General features: G+C 42.3%; 1 protein-coding gene across 7 annotated transcripts in view; it reads left to right on the forward strand.

Moving 5' to 3' along the window:
- Window positions 1-6,439: 6,439 nt before the first annotated feature.
- opa1 (OPA1 mitochondrial dynamin like GTPase) overlaps window positions 6,440-22,964 on the forward strand; it is a 65,559-nt gene continuing 49,034 nt past the window's right edge. Inside the window, exons 1-15 of one of the 7 annotated variants that reach the window (XM_084164435.1) lie at window positions 6,515-6,628; window positions 7,332-7,659; window positions 8,625-8,721; window positions 9,282-9,398; window positions 11,250-11,297; window positions 13,838-13,926; window positions 15,788-16,018; window positions 18,718-18,771; window positions 20,102-20,206; window positions 20,386-20,472; window positions 21,424-21,537; window positions 22,048-22,128; window positions 22,292-22,366; window positions 22,477-22,548; window positions 22,694-22,793. In XM_084164435.1, coding sequence (XP_084020561.1) covers window positions 6,600-6,628; window positions 7,332-7,659; window positions 8,625-8,721; window positions 9,282-9,398; window positions 11,250-11,297; window positions 13,838-13,926; window positions 15,788-16,018; window positions 18,718-18,771; window positions 20,102-20,206; window positions 20,386-20,472; window positions 21,424-21,537; window positions 22,048-22,128; window positions 22,292-22,366; window positions 22,477-22,548; window positions 22,694-22,793 — 1,627 coding nt within the window. In that variant the 5' untranslated portion in view covers window positions 6,515-6,599. Of the gene's footprint in view, window positions 6,629-7,331; window positions 7,660-8,624; window positions 8,722-9,281; window positions 9,399-11,249; window positions 11,298-13,837; window positions 13,927-15,787; window positions 16,019-18,717; window positions 18,772-20,101; window positions 20,213-20,385; window positions 20,473-21,423; window positions 21,538-22,047; window positions 22,129-22,291; window positions 22,367-22,476; window positions 22,549-22,693; window positions 22,794-22,964 lie in introns of all 7 variants that reach the window. The other 6 variants (XM_084164436.1, XM_084164440.1, XM_084164439.1 and 3 more) reach the window with 6 other exon arrangements.

The following is a 22,964-nucleotide window of genomic DNA, read 5'->3' on the forward strand; positions in this document are numbered from 1 at the left end:
AGAAATCAACTGTGGGAGCAATTATTAGGAAATGGAAGACATACAAGACCACTGATAATCTCCCTCGATCTGGGGCTCCACGCAAGATCTCACCCCGTGGGGTCAAAATGATCACAAGAACGGTGAGCAAAAATCCCAGAACCACACAGGGGGACCTAGTGAATGACCTGCAGAGAGCTGGGACCAAAGTAACAAAGCCTACTATCAGTAACACACTACGCCGCCAGGGACTCAAATCCTGCAGTGCAAGACGTGTCCCCCTGCTTAAGCCAGTACATGTCCAGGCCCGTCTGAAGTTTGCTAGAGTGCATTTGTATGATCCAGAAGAGGATTGGGAGAATGTCATATGAAACCAAAATATAACTTTTTGGTAAAAACTCAACTCGTCGTGTTTGGAGGACAAAGAATGCTGAGTTGCATCCAAAGAACACCATACCTACTGTGAAGCATGGGGGTGGAAACATCATGCTTTGGGGCTGTTTTTCAGCAAAGGGACCAGGACGACTGATCAGTGTAAAGGAAAGAATTAATGGGGCCATGTATCGTGAGATTTTGAGTGAAAACCTCCTTCCGTCAGCAAGGGCATTGAAGATGAAACGTGGCTGGGTCTTTCAGCATGACAATGATCCCAAACACACCGCCCGGACAACGAAGGAGTGGCTTCGTACGAAGCATTTCAAGGTCCTGGAGTGGCCTAGCCAGTCTCCAGATCTCAACCCCATAGAAAATCTTTGGAGGGAGTTGAAAGTCTGTGTTGCCCAGCGACAGCCCCAAAACATCACTGCTCTAGAGGAGATCTGCATGGAGGAATGGGCCAAAATACCAGCAACAGTGTGTGACAACCTTGTGAAGACTTACAGAAAACGTTTGACCTGTGTCATTGCCAACAAAGGGTATATAACAAAGTATTGAGAAACTTTTGTTATTGACCAAATACTTATTTTCCACCATAATTTGCAAATAAATTCATAAAAAATCCTACAATGTGATTTTCTGGATTTTTTTTCCTCATTTTGTCTGTCCTAGTTGACTTGTACCTATGATGAAAATTACAGGCCTCTCTCATCTTTTTAAGTGGGAGAACTTGCACAATTGGTGGCTGACTAAATACTTTTTTTCCCCACTGTATGTCCAATATACCACGGCTAAGGGCTGTATCCAGGCACTCCACGTTGCATCCAGGCTCTGTCGTAGCCGGCTGCGACCGGGAGACCCATGGGGCGGCGCACAATTGGCCCAGCGTCGTCCAGGGTAAGGGAGGGAATGGCCGGCAGGGATGTAGCTCAGTTGGTAGAGCATGGCGTTTGCAACGCCAGGGTTGTGGGTTCGTTTCCCACGGGGGACCAGTATAAAAAAATGTATGCACTCACTAACTGTAAGTCGCTCTGGATAAGAGCGTCTGCTAAATGACTAAAATGTATGTAAAATGTGTCTAAGAACAGCCCTTAGCCGTGGTATATTGGCCACACGCCTTATTGCTTGATTATAGCACTTTTCTCATATTTATGTCTATTGTTTTTTGTTATATGCTGAGAAAATCATCATCATTCATTTTCTGTCACATACTTTTTTAAAGTCAGTGGCTTGTTCATAAATGTTGAGAAATTATTTTATTGTTTATTGTCAATAAAAGGAGTGTACACATTTATTTTGTTTCCTTTCATGAGTCGTTATTAAACACGAATTATTCTGCAATAATGGTAATAGGCATCACAAAGTAATTTTGAGAGGTTTAGTAATTAAGATTATGAAGCAGAATGCATTTTGATGACATTTTTACTGTTTGAAAAGGCTCTCCTGCATGGTTGGTCGACTTGCTCCCACATTCAGACATTGAGTCACTAATACAATTATATTGGTTCTGCTTCTGTGGACTGTATGTCATTGATGTCTAAGAAAGTATCAGTATATAACACAGCAATGTTATAGATACTTCTGGGTGGGTATAGCCAATAATATTTTTGTTATTTTTTCAAAAATGGCCAAAGGGTTAAATGTTTCTAAAGATGTTTTACTTAGTCTGACACAGTAACAACACAGGCTCACGGCAGTTTCATCACTTTAGTAGCACTTTACACTTGTGCCCATATAGGGGTTGAAAATGGCAGATTTGGGCACTAATAAGCGCCTAAATTGGAATGCAGCGGCGGTACAGTAACACGCTATAAATGACGTCAGAGCTTCAGAGCGCTGTATGGGCACAGATAGAACAATGAGTTATTGTATAAAAATCTTTGGTATGGGTTTTGTGTTGAAGCCACCGCTCCATCTTGGCACTCCTAAACCACTGTAAAACATATTTTGGAAGCTATAGAAATGCATTTATTAATGTATATATTCGTTTTTGCCACATGTATTATATTACAGACACCTTAATGCATAATTGTACATTATATTATGTCAGCTAAACATAAAAAAATAAGTATGTTAAAGTATATATTTTTAAATGACTAATGTTACTGTCCCCACTGCAACAAAATATACTTAAATACATGTAATTGTGTCCTTAAAACATTTAATTGAAATACTGTAGAATTCCATTAATCCCTATGGAGGGCTGCTCCTACTGGGGAGTGCCAATAATATTATGGCTGACCGGTGGCTTCAAAGCTTCTCAGTGGCCAATACATAGCGTTTGTAATCCAGGGTTTATATACATCATTGGTTTTGACTGACAGCCATTCTGAATTTGAGCACCACATGCGAAAATAAGTTGTCCCCATCCCTCCCACTAATTGTGCAATTTTTGCAAATTTTTTGTCTTCTGAGTGGGGGATTTTTTGTTGACCCGTGAGTCCAAATGTGCACTTCACATTTCCATATCAAGCTTTATGATGACTATGTTTGATGTATAGTTAGTTACAAGATTATATGGAGCCATATTATGTTTTTCTCTGAACAGAATTAGCTTTTGTTTGTCTATTGTGAAGGAAATTCACTGCGGAACACGCACCTGAATGCATTCATGACTCATTTCTGTGCGCACCATTATAATCTGTTTATGAATTTCTCTGTGAAAGCCTAACACTGTAAAATCGTATTTTATAATTTAGCTAGTCATGTTGGCAATAATCTTGTTTCCCCAGAAGTAAAATTCTCGAAAAATGGTCAATTCCCGTTTATCTGTCCACGATATATTATGTTGGCAATAGAACAAGCTTTCAAATGACGCCCAACTGACCCAGATTGCGATTTATAATGGGCAGTTTTTAGATTGCGTAAACAACAACAGTATTTGTGTGGCGGCGGGGATGCAGGGTTGTGTTAGAAACAAAACAAGCCTGCTCTAGTTCCTCAATGGCACAGCTAGAATATCAAAAAAAAAAAGCACCTTATAGTTGAAGACTCTTCTTTGAGTCATAAAAGTGCATTGAAATTATTTATGAACTGTGCACACTTTGGAGAGGTGTGTGGCCACTTGGAGACACCAGTTAACCCTCTCACTCAAACCCTTGTCATTTGTTTTGTCTTATGTTGCACCTACCCCTTCATTTTCCATAAATATTCTTATCATGTTACTAAATGTATCCAGAGTATTTTCAGATTTCGTTATCAACAAATGCCGCGGAATGTACAGTAAATGTAAAATTCATATACAATCAACAGTGTAATGTTTAGATTCAGTGTCAGGTGAACCGTTTTCCCATAATCTCCAAACTGTTCCATTTCAATTGCTACCATGCTTGTGCATATGCTTTTCATATTTATTCTGAAAGGAGGAGGAGAGAGGTAGTGAGACACATTATCCACATGTTGGGGCCTTTATTTAATGGGAGAAGTACTAAATAATTTTTCCAAATGTGTTTGTTGTATTCTGCTCGGTTTTTGGGCTGTGCCCCAAATGTCCCTTTATAATGCACTATTTTTAACCAGGGCCGGAAGGCCTAGGGATAGATCAATTTGGGATGCACATAGAGCTCTCCTGACACCTTGATCTCTTTCCTCTCCCCTCTACAGATGGCGGCGACCATTGACATGAATTTCAAAAGAGACCTGATGGCTATCTTTGAGGATAACCTTTTCTAAATTTATGTGTGTGTGTGTGTGTTTGTGTCAGTGGTGGTTGGTGCCGTTTACAATTTTTTTCATGAGCATGGCCTTATTTCTATTACAGCATATTGGATGACTGTCATTCATATTCCATTCACCCAGATCAACGTAACATCGATGGGTTTAGGCTACTTACTACATGAAACTCACATTTTCCCTATACCCATCATGAGGTTGCTACAACCTAGCCTATGAATGAAAGTTTACAACGTAGGTGCACGCAGGTTGAGAGAAAAATTTGAGGTGACAGACAGTGACACATGGACAGACAGTGACACATTCAATACCGCCTTGCACACTCTTGCCTGCATCTAGCTGATCTAGGGTGTAATCATTAGTCCAACAGTTGCAAACAAGAGTTTCTATTGGACAAATTCAGGTATGTTTATCCCTGTTTCATCCCATTTGCTTCCGTTTAAGAAACGTTTTTCCACTGAATCTGAAGAATGAATACACCCCTGATCACGCGTAAACACAGTTCACTTTCATAGCAGCCACATTGTATTCCTTCTCGCATCTATGAACAATCCTCCTCTCACCTTTTCCCTTCACTTGTGGACTTCAATGCACAACACATCAGCTGTATGTGAGCAGGCAAAAAAAACGTTCCAAGCCAAACCATATCATAACCGCTACACACAGCCTACATCGTTGTCACCATATTAGCTAAGGTAATGTCATAGTCAACATAGGTAATAGAACTACTAACGCGTTAGTAAACCTGCTACAATCATGCAGTAATGTTACAGTGTACAGTCAGTAAGCAGTTTAGCACTTACACCGGCTGGCCCCAGTGGCAATAAATTAGTAAAACCAAAAGCTTACCTTGATTTGGAAGAGTTCCAGTGTTGTGTTGGACAGTCATAGCCAGCTAGCTAACATAGCATCCCTCTGTTTGAGCATGGTGTTTGAGTAAGCTGCAATTGCTAGCTAAGTAAGTGAAACTGAAAGTGAAAAGAATGACAATCTCTCTCTCTCTCTCTCTCTCTCTCTCTCTCTCTCTCTCTCTCTCTCTCTCTCTCTCTCTCTCTCTCTCTCTGCCCTTCTCTCTGCCCTTCTCTCTCTCTCTGCCCTTCTCTCTCTCTCTGCCTCTCTCTCTCTCTCTCTCTCTCTCTCTCTCTCTCTCTCTCTCTCTCTCTCTCTCTCTCTCTCTCTCTCTCTCTTGCTTCTCTTTCATTTTGGAAGAAATGTATTTGTTAAAAACTGTTCAACTATTGTCTTTCTCTCTCTTTGAGTCAACTACTCACCACATTTTATGCACTGCAGTGCTAACTCGCTGTAGCTTATGCTTTCAGTACTAGATTAATTCTCTGATCCTTAGATTGGGTGGGCAAGAGCTCTGATAGGTTGGAGGACGTCTTCCAGAAGTTGTCATAATTACTGTGTAAGTCTATGGAAGGGGGAGAGAACCATGAGCCTCCTAGGTTTTGTATTGAAGTTAATGTACCCAGAGGAGGACGGAAGCTAGCTATCCTACACCATTGCTCTACCCTACAGAGTGCTGTTGAGGCTACTGTAAACCTTCATTGCAAAACAGTGTATTTTAATCAATTATTTGGTGACGTGAATATATTTAGTATAGTTTTATCTAAAAAGGATAACCTTTTTTATGTTTTAAACATTTGTATTTTTATGAAATTCACTGAGGAGGATGGTCCTCCCCTTCCTCCTATGATGAGCCTCCACTGGTTTGTGTGTACCAATGTGTGTGTGAGTGTGTGTGTGTGTGTGCTTGCGTGCGTGCATGTGTGTGTGTATGTGTGCCATCCACCCCAACCCCAGAATCTCTTATTTTTCATATTGAGCATATTAGGTAGGTAGAATTCGGGTGGTTAATGCGTGCACTCAGAAATACAGAATTTTCTGATGATAAAGAATCACAGACTGAGCTGTAATAATATTTCAAACAGAAAGTATTTATTGTCTGAAACTTTGACCTTATTTAGTGTTCAACTGATCATTGTAAAAAGCGGAGGACTCAGAGAGTGAATTAATGATCCATCATAATTGTACAACGTTGAGGAGTCATAAAGTTGATATTGTGTATTATTAGACCATCCACACCCCAGAGTATGAGTAGTAGTGGATGTGTGCTACTTTTTTAATGCCCTCAAGCATTGGAGTGGAGCAATTACACATTTCTGGGAGGTCCACAGCTTCCATGGAAGAAAAATTCAGACACAATGGTGTTTTTAATCAGATTACAGCGTGGAAATTCTTACTATAATTGTTTTAATTATAATTTATCCAATTGATTAATATGTTGACAAATTAGAGAAAATGTAATATCATATGAGATGTGACTGAGTATGTGTGACTGAGATACTGTGTGGGAACTTAAACCACCATAGACTGTGTTTTGGTAGTGCAGATTTGGATGTTGGACTCCAGGAAGTAGACCTGTCATTCCGATTTCTTGCCGTGTCCTTGTTAGCTAGCTAGAAAGCTAACCAATGTGTACCATTTGGAAGGATGATTTAAATTGTGCCTAAGCGCGAATTTATAAAACATTTGAATTCACCCCTTGTTGGTAATAGCAATAACTAGGTATGCTACGAGTTGGAAGAGCAGTGGCCTGGTAAGTGGGGTAATAATATTTTCAAAAGCTCAACCTTTAGCGCCAGCTGACTAGTTTAGCTAGCTAGCTAACTGTGCTATATCGAGCTAGTTAGCAATGTTGACCACAATACAAGCTAGACAAGTTAAACAATTATACATAAATACAAGTTTTCAAACAGCAATAGTTAATGACAGTGATGTACAACTCCTAATTAAATGACTGGCTAGCTTAGATAGTTGGCTAGAGCCGGTAGCGGCTGATTACGAAAAGGTTGTTATTCCTCTGTTGATGGTCAAGAAGCTGGTTAGCCAGCAATTAGGTAGTTACGTTAGTTGTAAAACAAATGGCAATCACTGACAAGCGGCCCGCTCCTCCATAGTTTTCCAGCTAGCTACCAGTAGCTAACGTTGGATGGGGTGTGTGCTAGCCATCTGCAAAACAAAAGGCTGACATGCTGGTAGCCAGTTAACGTTAGCCAGTTAACGAAGTCAATTACCTAGCTACTGTAGTGTATTTAGCCAGGCAGGTGTTAAGCTAGCTATCATAATTTCCCCCCTTCGCTTTCGTTCAATCAACACTGTCATGCCATTGTTCATCATCATGTTGTAATGTACAGTATAATCAATCTTTCAACTAATCACACCAAACTGATCTGCAGAAGGTACAGTGTTGAACTTACTTGTGGGTCTTAATTCCTGAGCCGTTTTCTCTGTCCTGTCAGCATGGCCTGCAAGAACCTGGTCTCCACCAACATGGGGGTGAGGTTCAGGATGCCCTTGCAGAAGCTGCACCCGCTGTCCCGTGCCATCCACCACCGGTACAACGCCAGTGCCAACCCCCAGCGGCCCCCGCACCGTTCGGCAGCCCGCCACTTCACCTCCATGTCCCGGCTGCCCATGCGGCCTCCCAGGCCTCCCCCGGGTGGCCATGGTGGCTGGCGCCACCAGCAGCACCGCAACTTCTGGATGCTGCGCCTGGCCTCTAGGCTGCTCAAGCTCCGGTACATTGTGCTGGGCTCAGCAGTGGGAGGCGGGTACACCGCTAAAAAGGTACCGCACATTTGAGGTGGAGGAGAGAGGGTTGAACGTTAAGAGCCAGTTTCCCAGACACAGATTTTCCATTGAAAGTGCTTTGTAGTCCAGGACTAGGCTTAATCTGTGGCTGGATTACACCTGCTTGACGCCTGCTTGACTGCCTGCGGGAAATGAGAGCAGCTTGTTCTAATCCAATCGTTGCAGCAGGCTCAACCGATAACCTGCCCGTTTCTTTACAGACAGAACTAGCAAATAGCGCTTCACACTGTTTCAGTGAAAGAGAGATGGGTGCTGGCAGCTGAAAATAAATGTATTCCGATCACAGTTAATTACAAAAAACTGTGTAACCGATGGTTATGGATGAAGACTGTCATGAAAATAAAAGAATCGTTAAAAATTATTTATTTTTTGTGGAACGAACAGATGCTTGAAGATGGGACGGCTGGGTATTCGTGCGGTTGAGTCCGTTTCTGCCGTAACATGGACTCTTAACAACGTGATGAAACTTCCTGCTTTGCTCCTATGCGTAAACTCGCAATGGCCGCCAGTCCACCCATTATGTCATAATTGGCTTGAATGGGGATGCCCGTTGTATTCATTGTATTTCAATGGCAGGACATGCATTGTTTTGCTATTCTAATAGTTACGGTGACCGCGGTCATTTGGTTGGCCAATTACCGTCATCCACAATTCCATGACCGTCACAGCCATAGTTAAATTATAGTCGTGGTATAAGCTGGATAGTCAACTCTGGGCTCTATGCATTCTCTGGAAAATAATGCAATTCCGTGGATGGTTAGTGCCACTCTGCAAGAGTGCATAGCCCCTTGTTGATTATCCCTTACTTATTGTCTCCTAGCCCATCCCTTGAAGTATTGTTCTTGTTAGTCTTTAACTGAGGTATTTTTCTGGCCCATTATCACATCTAGAATTGTAAGTTAACCATATGATTGCATGCCACTTATGTTCTGTTCTTCCAGACCTATGAGGAGTGGAAGGATATGCTGCCTGATATGAGTGCATACAATTGGGTAATACCTGATTTTGTCTGGGAGCTGAGTGATCAAATTGACCTAGGTAGGTGTGTCCCCTTTTTGCTATGAAATGCCTCATTAGAAGTCTGTGAACTTGAAACTCTGATCAAGATTTACCGCTGTTAAATACCTTGTCATGTTTGTTTATTCCCTGTCAATCAATGCAGTGTGTGGTTAATCAGATGTGAATTGTATATATAATTTTTTTATCAGACTGAGCCATTGCTATCTTTCTCTTAAAGCTGGAATCCTTAATGGTGAAACTGCCACGTCCGTTTTGCGATAATCCAACAACTAAGTTGCTGCAATAATGAACATTGTCCCCCCAACCCCCCCCCCCCCCCCCCCCCCCCCACACATCATTGCATGAGCGATAGAACAGCAGCATATGTACTGGAATTTCAATGCACAACGCTCCCCAGCTCTGCTTTGTCAACAAAACAATATCAATGGCCGTGGGGCAGACAGTGGCAATGTTTCCCCTACTGCGGATTCCGTCTTTCAGGCTGCTTAGTTAGTTTGGTTAATTTGAGTCTCGTGCAAGGAGCGCAACATTTGTTCAAATGGTAAACTCCACTAACCGTATCTCACTTTTCTACACAGATAAACTAACCAAAATTCTGCCTGAGTTAGAGGAGATTGCCAAGCTGCTACCCGAATTACCTGACTTTGATAAGATAGGAGAGAACTTCACCTTCCTCAAGAGCATCCTCTCCACCGGTGAGTACACAATCTTGTCAGATAAAAATAGATGGGCATACTGAAGCATAAAATGGCAATGTCGGACAAAGCAGTTAATCAACTCTTTTTGGCCAGGATAATTTATTTTTTATAAATCTTAGGTGAAGTGGCAAAAGTGCTAAACGTTTTGAGCTTTATGAATCCACAATAGCTATAGCACCTGCTCCAAGTGGTAGAAAATTACAGTTCACGTCATTGGTAGTCTGAACTTGAAGTGGGCTTCTTTTGTCAATCCTTATCTAATCACACCTGCATTACCTACTGTAGCAATCTAATCACACCTGCATCACCTACTGTAGTAATCTACTTTCCAGCAAGAAAAGGGTTACATTTTTTATTTTAGCTAACAACCACTTTTCACTTTCCAGCCTCCTACATGGGCTTTTGCATCATTGATGTTCTTGTAAATTGTATCTAAAACCACAATTGGGCTGCTTTGTGTTGAAATAGTGCGGCTTCCAATGTTTTGGCTGAGTTGTGTGAGCTAGAGTTCCATTGGCGCTAGTGTCCTCAATATGCTGCATGCAGGAAGTCCAGAGGAAGTGAGGAGAGAGGTGACCTAGGGTGTATTCACTAGGAAGCAAATGGGCTGAAATGGGGAGGGACCTACCTGAATTTGTCCAATAAGAAACTATTGTCTTCGTTGCTAAATGTTTTCCCTTGAAAAACATTTTGCTACTGTGTGCACTAATGAATACACCTCAAGAGATCTATGGCGCAATTTCCACCCACCTTTATGATTGACATTTTTCAAAGGATACTATAATTATGTACTGACAGTGGACGTTTTATAGGCAAAGTCAGAGAATTAGGAATTAGAATACTAGAATGGACATTAACCTTCTTATGATGGGATCAAGCTCAGCCATTTTGGTAAGGGAGTTGGTCATCCATGGTTTGCCAGTGCTGTGATAAGATATTGTGTAAAATAATGCATTTTCTATTTATCTGCACTGTATGTTTGTTAGCTAGCTAGCCAGGCAGTTTTAGAGGAATGATTCCAGAAATGTTTCAAATGAACTGCCAATATGCCAACATTCCATTCAAACAATGCAGTCAGTCCACAGCCATACACTGGCTGGAATCAGTTGATGATAGGACTTAGATAAGTTGTAAATGCAACATATAATATGGAGACATTTATGGTCTGTTTACATATATTTTAGAGGCTATTTATGCAACAAATTTGTATAAAACCCATATAGATTGTATTTATAATTAATTATATGACAATATTTTAGGTCGACAATAATTGTATTACGCAATTTTTGATATCACATGCCTTTTATTGTCCTGCAAAAGTAAAAGCAGGATTTGGCCTCTCCTGCCATTCATTCCAATTATTAGACTAGTTTGAATTTCTCCCTGACCAATATGGCTGCCATTTTCACCCCATTCTGGAACTTTTAGGGTTTATGACATTGCCCCTCTAGTAATTTAATAGGATCGCTATGGGCTAAGTATAATTTCCAAAGTAACTAGGTCTAATTTGGGTCAATATTAGTAATTTGACAATGTTACTTTTGTATGCATGTGATGAGCATAAGTGAACGGTCCCAATCCATTGATTTCCCACAGTCAAATTAGGCCAATCGATTAATTATCCTGCATTATGAGTAGTGTCACAATTACGTGCCCAGATTGCACAAGTAGTCAATGATAAACCCTCTGGACTTGCAGGATGCAGCCACAACAACAAGCTCACAGTCTGTCAGCAGGGCCTTGACACATGTCTAGCAGTGACCCTGCTCTGACCCCTTTTGCTTCATTCTTTTGATTTTTGTATTTTTCCTTTCTCCTCCCCCCCCTCCCCCTCCGCAATCTTCACAGGTGTGAGTGTGGGTAGTGAAGGAACTTCTGGTCTGCATCTGTTGTTAGGTGTGTACACCCCACACTCAGCCCCCCCCCACTCTCCGCCCTGGCGCAGTTTGAATACCCAACATTGGTGTGTGTGCAGCAGCACCCATGCAGACGTGGTTAACAGTGGTTTGGAGCCAAAGACGATGTCAAGTGTTCCTGGATTGGCACCTCCTAACTCAACACGATTGGCTTCCAGACTACCAACTGATTGTCTTTGTCCAATAGAGCTTCACAGTGGAGGTGTCATTATACCCATAAAACCTAGCGGTCAAACAGGGAAATGGTTCCAATTGTTTTTACACCATTCATTTTTCCCATAGGGGATTTAAAAACACTTAAAAATAAGGGCTGTGTTTCATGTAGGCTTACCATGGCGTGATGTTTTGATAACCATGTAAATCTCTCTCGGACAAGGTGACTTTTATTAATATATTTGAAAATGCTAATTAGCATAAAAGTAGACGACATGCAAGGCTACAAATCCCTGCTAGCTCCTGCACATCATCTCTAGCTGAAACCTTTGCTAAACAGGTATTGTGTCAATTTAAAACCTCCACAGAATTGTCAATAAAACATTTTTTTATCCAATTTATTCATTACTACATTTAGCTAACATTTGATAGTTAATCCAGAGATTCTTACCTTTGCCTCGATTCGGCAATCTCGTCCAGATCACCATGGTATTTGTAGGTCTTTATGATAGCCACATTAGAAGCTAATAAGCGTTTCTTTTTTTGCGGGTAAATACAAGTGAATATATTGATAAAAGTCACCTTGTCCTAGAGAGATTTACACGGTTATCAAAACGTCACACCAGGGTAAGCCTACAAGAAACAACCCTTATTTTAAGTGTTTCTAAAATCCCCAATGGGAAAAATTAAAGGTGGAAAAACATTTGGAACCATTTCCCTGTTTGACTGCTAGGTTTTATGGGTATTATGACTCATACTGTGCTACACTATGCTGCTGTTTGAGACACCAATGACAAATTAATAATGGAAGGATTTGTCTTTTGGGTGGCAATAGTACCAGAGTGTGCTTTGATTGACACAAAGGCTTTAATTGATGCAGAGGATTTATCCTTGTCATACTGATATCAAAAGGGTGCAGAGATGGGCATTTTGTTTACTGTCTCATTATGTAATTGAATTCCTCTAAAAACAAAATTGACCACTGAATTGGACATACTTCGATTGGATTGAATTTAATTGGATGTGATAATGACAATCTTTATCCTTCTGGTCTACAGTGCTCTTAACAACAGATACAGTGTGTTTTTTTGCATTATCTACTCTTCTCCCATGTCGTGTAGTTTAATCTGACTGTGCCTTTTGTCTGTCCTGCTTGTGTGTTTCTGTATTTTTTTAACTTTCAAGTTCCTCCTCCTCTCTCCCTGGCTTCCCTGGGCTCTCCCCACCTGTACTTACATAATGGGATCCCTAATCCTTGGCTTAGAGGGCTCTCCTTGTCTACTGGTAGCTGATGCTTCTCAAATGTTTGGAAAAAACATTGTCTTTGGATTGTGGAAACACCTCGAACCCCATCCATCCCTCTTCTTTGACTTGCTAAAACAATAGGTTTATTCCTAGCGATATCCCAAGTGGTACCCTATTTCCTATGTAGTGCACTACTTTTGACATGGGCCCATAGGGCTCTGGTCAAAAGTAGGGCACTATATAGGGAATAGGGTTCCATTTGGGACGGCTTGTTATTGACAGGTCTTTCATTGGCTGGATGAGAGATTGTTGTTCCATGACGCTCTCAAGGGCAGTATTTAAGCAATAAGGCCCGAGGGGTTGTGGTTTATGGCCAATACACCACGGCTAAGTGCTGTTCTAAAGCACGACACAACGTGGAGTGCCTGGATACAGCCCTTAGCCGTGGTATATTTGCAATGTACCACAAACACCCAAGGTGCCTTATTGCTATTATAAACTGGTTACCAAAGTAATTAGAGCAGTACAATAAATGTTTTGTCATACCCATGGTATACGGTCTGATATACCACGGCTTTCAGCCAATCAGCATTCAGGGATCAAACCACCCAGTTTATAAATAAATATATTCACTGATTTTTTGCTATGGCTCCAGCTGGCTCTGTGTAGCACATACCAATACTTAACTAACGACATGCTGGCCTATAAAGCCTGCTACTGTACATAGGCCAATGAAGGACAGTGTTGTAGAGTAGAGCAACAAGCCTTTCATTACTGCTGTATAAGCTTTGCCAATTTGACGGCAATTAATTCATGAATTCATTACGTCATTATTTCATCGTACCATATCAGATATAACTGATCGGAGATCCACTGAGAAGCACAAATTCTACTGCGAGCAATATTCTCCAAACATTTGAGATTCTGTCACGTGGGACCGGGTGCTGCTTCTGATCTGGGGCATAGATTGATGAAGGCCTCTCTAATGTTGGGCATGCCAATACTTTTGACTCATTATTGCTTATTGCTAATAAACTATTAAAGATAATGTATTATCATGTATGGGTAACCTTATGTTTGTCAAGTGTTATAATTGACTGTTTTTGTTGTTGTGTCTCCTAGCAGAAGCCCCTGGGGATACTCCAGTGAAAGCAGCCACAGAGGTCCCGGTCACCGCCACACCAGAGGCCAGCGAAAAACAGTTCAAGAAGGCAAGTCTGCTCTGCACCGCCTTACTAGCTCAGCCTCCCTCCCTGTGACATAGCTGGGTCTCATTGTAGAAAGAAACTGCAGCTTGTTGGAGTTCGCAGTTTGGGTCAATTCCATTTCAGCTCCAGGCTATTTGGGAAATTAAGTGAGATTCAGTTCTTGAGTTGAAAACTACTAGAGGTAAAGGGCAGTATTCAGGTTATTAACTGAATTTCAGTTAATGTTTACTGGGCTGAGAATGGACTTGACCCCTATTATAGCTGCCTGTTTATGGATAAGTGGTTTTTCATAAATGTTGTTGACCATGAAAATAGCAGAGATTTGTACTCTTTACGACAGGTTCGTATACCAGCTATTATTTTGTCTCATGTACAATAATATATTTTTCTTGCTAGGGAATGCAGGTATGTTTTTTGTTACCATTTGTGACATGGAGGTGATCGTTCAGTCCTCAATCTTACAGAGTAATTACATCATCATGGCTAGAAAACCATATAGGCTATACTTACTTATGCTGATATTTGCCCTTGCTTTTTCCCCCCTCATGCTCCTCAATGTGTGTTGTTTTTCCGGAAGTCTCATGCTGCATTCAGGAGATAATACTCTTTAGCTTCTGAACAGCGCTTTTGTATCTACCTCTGTTCCATTCCCATTGTCTTCTCATACTGTCCATTTTGTATTGTTCCTCTGCTCTCAAGGGCTCTTCCACTGTTGTCCTCACGTTCAATGGAATAGTCCTGCTACACTGTTCAACCCTAGTGACTTTCATATGTTAAAAATAGGGAACTATTGTAGAACAATAGCCTGAATATTAGACAATCTATGGCATCCATATCCTCTACCCGGCTTTTAGTCTAAAGCAGTGGTCCCCAATGTGATTTAAAAAATATATACATCATCATAGACCAACTTGGGGACCATTGGGCTGAGGCTTAGCTCATCTTCCACAGGCCTGCAGCAAGCTTTCTGCTCCATCCTTGACAGATCGCTCCATCCTTGACAGATCACTCATTCCAAGCTAGGGTTGCAAAATTTACCAGGTTTTCCAGAAATCCTGGTGAGAGGATTCACAGATGTCCTGCTTATTCCCTCCTGATTCCATCAATCTTCCAAATGGGATTTCTGGAAAACCTGAGAATTTTGCAAACCTATTCCCAGTGCAGCTTGCTTTGCAACAATCAGGTTGATTTTGAGCAAATAATATCATTTTATGATTCGGACCAAAATCCCCTCTTTTTTTGTGTTGAATATCAGGAACACTTTAAATAGTTTATCCACTTTCAATAATGTATCCAGTACATCTACACATTGACGTTTTTTCTTCTTCAAGACCTCAATCCATCATAATCTTGAGTGTTCATGTGTCATATTTACATTGCCTCGTAGAGCATGATCATTCTTTAAGTTGCAGGGTATCAGTTGTGTTTTAGTATGACTATAAAAGGCATAGTGATGGAAGACTGCTAAGAAACCATTACTGTACAGAATCCTTTCCCATGTGCCACTGGCTGAGAGACACTGGTTGTGGTATCAGTTGCCTCGTCCGCTTTCAGATCTCCGGACTGGCAAAGTCTGTTCTGGAGTCTCAGTTTGTGACAGAGAAAGACTGACTTTGTTGAGTACCAATGATGGTGGCAAGATCTAGGAGCTAGACGTTGATTCAGTTTACCCACAAGCTTTGACAGATTGGTGACCGTCGAGATGATGATGATGATGATGGGCATAGGCTGGGCATAGATCAACATGGGGTCAGCCCTGGCCCCAGCTCCAGTTGGTTGGTCAGTGGGTTGCTGGACTGACAAGTACAGTAGGTTGTGTTGACGGCTGTGTTGCTCCTGCCTCTCTCACTGTGACGTCCCTCAGGGTCTGCTCGGCGAGCTCATTCTCATTCAGCAGCAGATCCAGCAGGCCGAGGAGGAGGTCCGGCGGGCTGCCGCAGCCAAAAACGCACGGCCAAGCCCAGAGCCTGCCCCCAGCCCACCCCCACGCCCGCCTCTACCGCCGCCTCCGAGCCCGCCCCCGCGCCAGATACCCGAGCCAATGCCAACCACCGCCCCGAACCCCAGCCCCAGCCCCCCTCAGCAGAAACGCAAGGTGAAGGTCCTACCCCCCACCTCCCGCCACCACCAAGCCCTCATCTGTAGAAGCCCCCTTCAGAACGTAAACAGTAGAACTTCCCCCAAACCCACCCACCCACCCACCCTCCTCAGGAAGGACAAACCCCTTTGCCGTTTAAATTCACACTAACAGAGATTTGCTGAGAAATTTTATAAGGAATACTGCTTATGAGATTATTGTAATTTTTTTATTTTTTATTTCACCTTTATTTAACCAGGTAAGCCAGTTGAGAACAAGTTCTCATTTACAACTGCGACCTGGCCAAGATAAAGCAAAGCAGTGCGATAAAAACAACAACACAGAGTTACATATGGGGTAAAACAATGTTTAAAAAAATACAACATAAATATATATATACAGTGTGTGCAAATGTAGCAAGTTATGGAGGTAAGGCAATAAATAGGCCATAGTGCAAAATAATTACAATTAGTATTAACACTGGAATGATTGATGTGCAAATATATATACTGGGGTGCAAATGAGCAAAATAAATAACAATATGGGGATGAGGTAGTTGGGTGGGCTAATTTCAGATGGGCTGTGTACAGGTGCAGTGATCGGTAAGGTGCTCTGACAACTGATGCTTAAAGTTAGTGAGGGAGATAAGTGTCTCCAGCTTCAGAGATTTTTGCAGTTCGTTCCAGTCATTGGCAGCAAAGAACTGGAAGGAATTGCGGCCAAAGGAGGTGTTGGCTTTGGGGATGACCAGTGAGATATACCTGCTGGAGCGCATACTACGGGTAGGTGTTGCTATGGTGACCAATGAGCTAAGATAAGGCGGGGATTTGCGTAGCAGTGATTTATAGATGGCCTGGAGCCAGTGGGTTTGGCGACGAATAGTGAGGACCAGCCAACAAGAGCGTACAGGTCACAGTGGTGGGTAGTATATGGGGCTTTGGTGACAAAACGGATGGCACTGTGATAGACTACATCCAATTTGCTGAGTAGAGTGTTGGAGGCTATTTTGTAAATGACATCGCCGAAGTCAAGGATCGGTAGGATAATCAGTTTTACGAGAGCATGTTTGGCAGCATGAGTGAAGGAGGCTTTGTTGCGAAACAGGAAGCCGATTCTAGATTTAACTTTGGATTGGAGATGCTTAATGTGAGTCTGGAAGGAGAGTTTACAGTCTAACCAGACACCTATGTATTTGTCCACATACTCTAGGTCAGACCTGTCGAGAGTAGTGATTCTAGTCGGGTGGGCGGGTGCCAGCAGCGTTCGATTGAAGAGCATGCATTTAGTTTGGTGGATTGGTGGATGATATTCCTATGGTCCTATGCTGTTTGGATTTGTCTCATTGAGCAAGCCTAGAGCTCCTTCCTAGCTCACCATATGTAAAGTGGACAAGGCACTGTAGTGTACTTTATTGACTCTAGTCATTGTTGATTTATACCGCAGTCTTTTTATAGCCTAGGCTGTATGCTACAAGCAACAAATTGTATTGTGCAGTGTTACTTTCCGATCTCTGAATATAATGCAATGATAATTGGCAAATATTTCATTAACAAAATTTTTATCACTTTGCACATTTCTGGTCAGTTTAATTCATTCTGGTCTAGCTGCTTTTGTCTTACTAAGTCTGCATATGCTAGTTAGCCTACATATGCTGCATTACAGTTGCACACATTGCTTTATTCAACCCACCCAAACATAGTACCCTGTCATCCCCCTCAAACTTCCCATTAGTGTGAACGAGACATTGGAAAACATCATCCATCCACATGGTGTCCCTCAGGGCAGTGTGTTGTGCCACTGGTGGAATGGCATGTCTGATGCCTGGAAATCTCAGAATCACCTGTCGCCAGTTTAGTACCGCAGTAACATACCCTAGGCTCCCTCTCTCATGCGAACTGCTGGACTACGGCCAACGCTCCTCCCGTAACACTCCACTAACGTACAGACAACCTACACTGCATGGAGTGGAGGGACACCCCGCTGCATGGTGTGCTGTGCACTTCTGGAATGAACCTAAATGTCAGTTATACAGTGAAATCTATCTAATTGGGTATAGGCCTATGTCAGGACTATATCAGGATATAGGAATCAATACTAGATCTTTCTTCTTAGTCCACTAATCAGATTAACTGCTGTAGACTATTATCACGACATTGCAATTTGCACGTAGTTAGCACAATCATCTTTGCTACAGCCCCTGTCAGTGTGTGTACTGTACATGTTTGTGTGTTAGTGTGTGTGTGCGTTTAATCTGTTGTCCCTTGTTGCTGTCCCTATCCATCCGCTCACTGGTGCTCTGTCTCCCTCTCTCTGTGCTTTGTGATCTCCCCCTGTCAAAAATGCATTGCAGGAGTGGAACTGTTAATCATGCTGTAATGATCTTGATAATGATCTCTTGATTGATGATTGCTGTAATTCAAATCTTTTCCAGGGCCTGATTTGACTTGTGCCTGTGATTTTGCACTGTGATTTACTGTATTACATATTAAGACCAAACAAATGACTACAACCTGGAATTGAATCAGTTTTCCCCCTTTTTTCTATAAACTTGACTTTCGTTCACTGTGGTGCCCACTGGTCTGTGTAATGTAACGTGCACGTTAGATGTCTGTGATGTGGGTTTAGAGTGGCTCACAGAGGGTGATGGGTTAAAAATGTCCCAGATGTGAGAGAGAGAGGGTTAATAAACCTGCTCTGTGACTGCTCTCTGTCTCCAGTCTTCAGACAAGGAGAAGGTGGACCAGCTTCAAGAGGAACTGCTCCGAACTCAGGTAGAGCACAATATGGTCCATATCCTTCCTTGTTCAATAGACCCCAAGTTTTATACCACATAGTAAAAATCCTGTTTACTGGTTGCAAAATAGCTGGGAAGATATTTTCGATAACGATTCCATGGCACATTGTGTATGAACTGATACACAAAACAACCCTTGATTCAACACTTTTTCAGTTTAAATTATTATACAAAATTCTTGCCATCAACAGAATGTTATATACACTCACCGGCCAGTTTATTAGGTACACCACCCCGTTCACAAAAATGGAGTCACATGGCCATGGCTTGCCATACAAAGCTGCCAGATAGGCATCGAGGCGTTCAGTTACTGTTCGATTGAACGTTAGAATGGGCAAAACAAGTGACCTAAGCAACTTTTAGTGTTGTATGATTGTCGGTGCCAGGCGCGCCGGATTCAGTATTTCAGAAACCGACGCCCTCGTGGGCTTTTCACGCACGACAGTGTCTAGGGTTTACTGAGAATGGTGCGACAAACAAACATCCAGTCAGCGGCAATCCTTTGGGCGAAAGCAGCTTGTTAATGAGAGAGGTCGAAGGAGAATGGCAAGAATCATGCAAGCTAACAGGTGGGCCACAAACAGACAAATAACGGTGCAGTACAACAGTGGTGTGCAGAATGGCATCTCGGAACACACAACTCGTCGATCCTTGTCACGGATGGGTTATTGCAGCAGATGACCACACCGGGTTCCACTCCTATCAGCTAAAAACAAGAAGAACCGGCTCCAGTGGGCACATGATCACCAACACTGGACAATTGAGGAGTGGAAAAACATCGCCTGGAACATGACGGCGAGTTCAGTTTACTTGAGTGGTCTGCGCAGTCCCTAGACCTCAACCCAATAGGGCATCTTTGGGATGAGATGGAACGGGCTGTTCGCCGCATGAATGTACCGCCGTCCAACTGCAGCAACTGCGTGATGCCATCGCATCAGCATGGACCAACATCCCTGTGGAATGTTTCCGACACATTGTAGAATTCCCCGAATAATTCAGGCTGTTCTGGAGGCAAACATTATCCCTACAAATAGCGGTGTTAGGCGATTTTGGAAAGCCATAGTAAAACATAGTTAGTTTTGTCGTCTGAAGAGCAGGGTGGATGGGCCAATTAAAATAAATAATTCCAGTTTACTTTGGTAAATGGACTGAATGGTCCATATCTTTCCTTAAATAGGCTCCACTTGTAAGGTACCACATTGACGTTGTAATGTCAGGTTTACAAAAATCCAGTTTACTTTGATAAATGGACTGAGTGAAAGAGGATTTGTTTTTAAAGCTGGAATTTCTTTCTCTCTTTTACATAGATGAAGTACCAGCGCATGCTGGAGAGACTGGAGAAAGAGAACAAGGAGCTGAGGAAAGTGGTGCTGCAGAAAGACGAGAAGGGCATCCACCAGAGGAAGATCAAGGTGTGTGTGAGTCACGCACACCACACACACACAGTCATGCACACACACACACCAGTGTTCTGCATGGTAGTAAAAGTTAATCAATGAGTTTGTTTCAAAACATTGTCTCCTGAAGAAATCGACTCATTCTCCCATCAGGCGTTGCTCTAAGTATTTTTCCATCTGTATTCCTTCTACAGAAGTCTCTGATTGACATGTACTCTGAGGTCCTGGACATCCTCTCAGATTTCGACTCCAACTACAACACCCAGGACCACCTACCCAGGGTAAGGATAACCCAAAGGGTCATGGCTGTCTGGAAATGCAGTCAAAATAGGGAGACATAATTTTTTATGTACATGCAAACCTTTTCTTTAGTAGATACCAGAAATATTAGGGCCATACTTGCCAACAGAAGTAACCATTTAAATTTAAACAGTTTCCTTCGGCTCAAAATGTGTATCAGCCAATTAAAATCATAGATTTATGACAGAACGCTAAATTGGAGCTGGTCCCATTAGATAAGATGGCACACATTAGCCCTATGCTAACCTCACCAGGTGGTGGTGATTATATCCTGGAACAAATTCTTCATCAGCCTATCAAAGATCGTAGACTTTATATCCACCAACCAATGGCATTTCTTAAAATAGGTCAACCCTGACCACTGAAGGATATTTTAAAACTACAAATTCAAGGTTTACTTTTGTTCCTTGGTCTGTAACAAAATGTTGTGTCAATATTGCATTTAAATTTTATTACGATTCCCGTTAGCTGACGACATAACGTCAGCTAATCTTCCTAGGGTCCAACACAGAACTAAAAAGACATTACAAGCAATTACAATTAACATTAAGACATTACAAACATTTAAAGGAACATTTCACCCAAAAACTATCTTTTGGTATTTGTTTCATTAGTCCATTGTTGAAATAGTCCCAAAATGTTTTGCTGTCAGCAATCAAGTTTTCAAGATATGTAACTTTCAAAATACAGAAATCATCCCCGTACAGAGATGATTTCTGGATTTTGAAAGTATTTGATGGCCTGAATTTGCCTGTCTGGTTTGGTGGTTAGGACCCAGAGAAACTGTTTAAATTTAAATGGTTGCTTATGTTCGCAAGTATGGCCCTATTATTTCCTCTTGTAAAGGCATTGCTATGAGATGGTAGGTCTCTACTATCTATCACACCCATTTCATCTTCCTCCTTCCCTCCCTCCTTTGTGCTATACTATAGGTGGTGGTGGTGGGAGACCAGAGTGCAGGGAAGACCAGTGTGTTGGAGATGATCGCCCAGGCTAGGATCTTCCCCCGGGGCTCTGGAGAAATGATGACCCGCTCTCCTGTCAAGGTAGAGGAACTCATTTACTAGACTACCTTAACCCCCTCAAGACCCCTACCTTCCTATACTGTAGCTGTAAAGATATCAAAGATATATATAGGAGCCAACTTTTACTTGACACAGTAGTGTTGATTTATGTTCTTATTTTAAAGGGGCAATCTGGGATTTGTTACATCCATTTTGGACTTGATGTATAGCCATTGAGTCTTGAAGAATATAACTTATTAAGTGGCGGGGTGACCGCTTTGTTGTTTGAATCCCAGATTGCCTCTTTTTAAGGCAACATGTCCAAACCTTTCCTACTGCTGTGGCTACACCTTGATGGATCTCCTCTTAGGCTCTGTAGGTCTACACGGTTCCATATGGGACGTTCTAGTCCTCAGTTTGAGTGGTTGAATGAGGCCTGTGTGGTCTGGATGGATGGGCAGCATTACCAGACTAGTGTTGTGGTTTTGGCCTGGGGACTTTGAAAGTGGTCAATTACATGTTGCCGCCTGCTGTTCTCTCCCCCTCCACTAGGTGACGCTAAGCGAGGGTCCGCACCACGTAGCCATTTTCAAGGACAGCAGCCGAGAGTTCGACCTGGGCAAAGAGGAGGACGTACGTTTTATACAGCATAGATATGTGTGGAAGGGATGACTGGATCTGCCTCTTTCAATCTGTCGCATTCTCTATATCTTTTTCTCTCCTTCTACCATCATGTCCATTCACTTGTTTATTTATTCATTCATTCATTAATCCTTTCATTCTTTCGTCCCTGAAGCTGGCTGCCCTGAGACATGAGATCGAGCTGAGGATGAGGAAGAGTGTCAAGGAGGGACAGACAGTCAGCCCTGAGGTGAGAACAGAACCTCCATAGCTTTCAGCTTGCAAATGTGTACTTCAGTTTGTGCCTAATGTCTGACCTAAATGTCTCTGACTAAATGTTTGTTTATTTCCGTATGACAGACGATCTCTCTGAGTGTCAAAGGACCAGGCATCCAGAGGATGGTACTAGTGGACCTACCAGGAGTCATTAGTGTGAGTGTATATTCACACACACACCCACACACACACAGAGGCGTGTACAGAAACACACTCACACACGCTTGTGTATGAAAACTGTGACCATACAGTGGTAGGTGCAGTGATTCTAAGGTGATGTGATTCTGTGTATTCCTCTCAGACTGTGACAGCAGGCATGGCAGCCGACACCAAGGAGACCATCTTCAGCATCAGCAAGAACTACATGCAGAACCCCAATGCCATCATCCTCTGCATCCAGGGTGAGTCAACACTGGAGTCACCTCATGATCAAATATGAACAGATCATCCTTGAGCTCCTTTCCTTCTCTTCATCCTCACCTCCCCTTTGCTCCTCTGTTCCCTTCTCTTCTGTCTCAGCTCTCCTTTCTACTGCCGCCTCCTCCTCTCTTCCTTTACCTCACATGCTCTTC

This window comes from Coregonus lavaretus, assembly GCF_964263955.1.
Source record: "Coregonus lavaretus genome assembly, chromosome: 6".
Taxonomy (NCBI): domain Eukaryota; kingdom Metazoa; phylum Chordata; class Actinopteri; order Salmoniformes; family Salmonidae; genus Coregonus; species Coregonus lavaretus.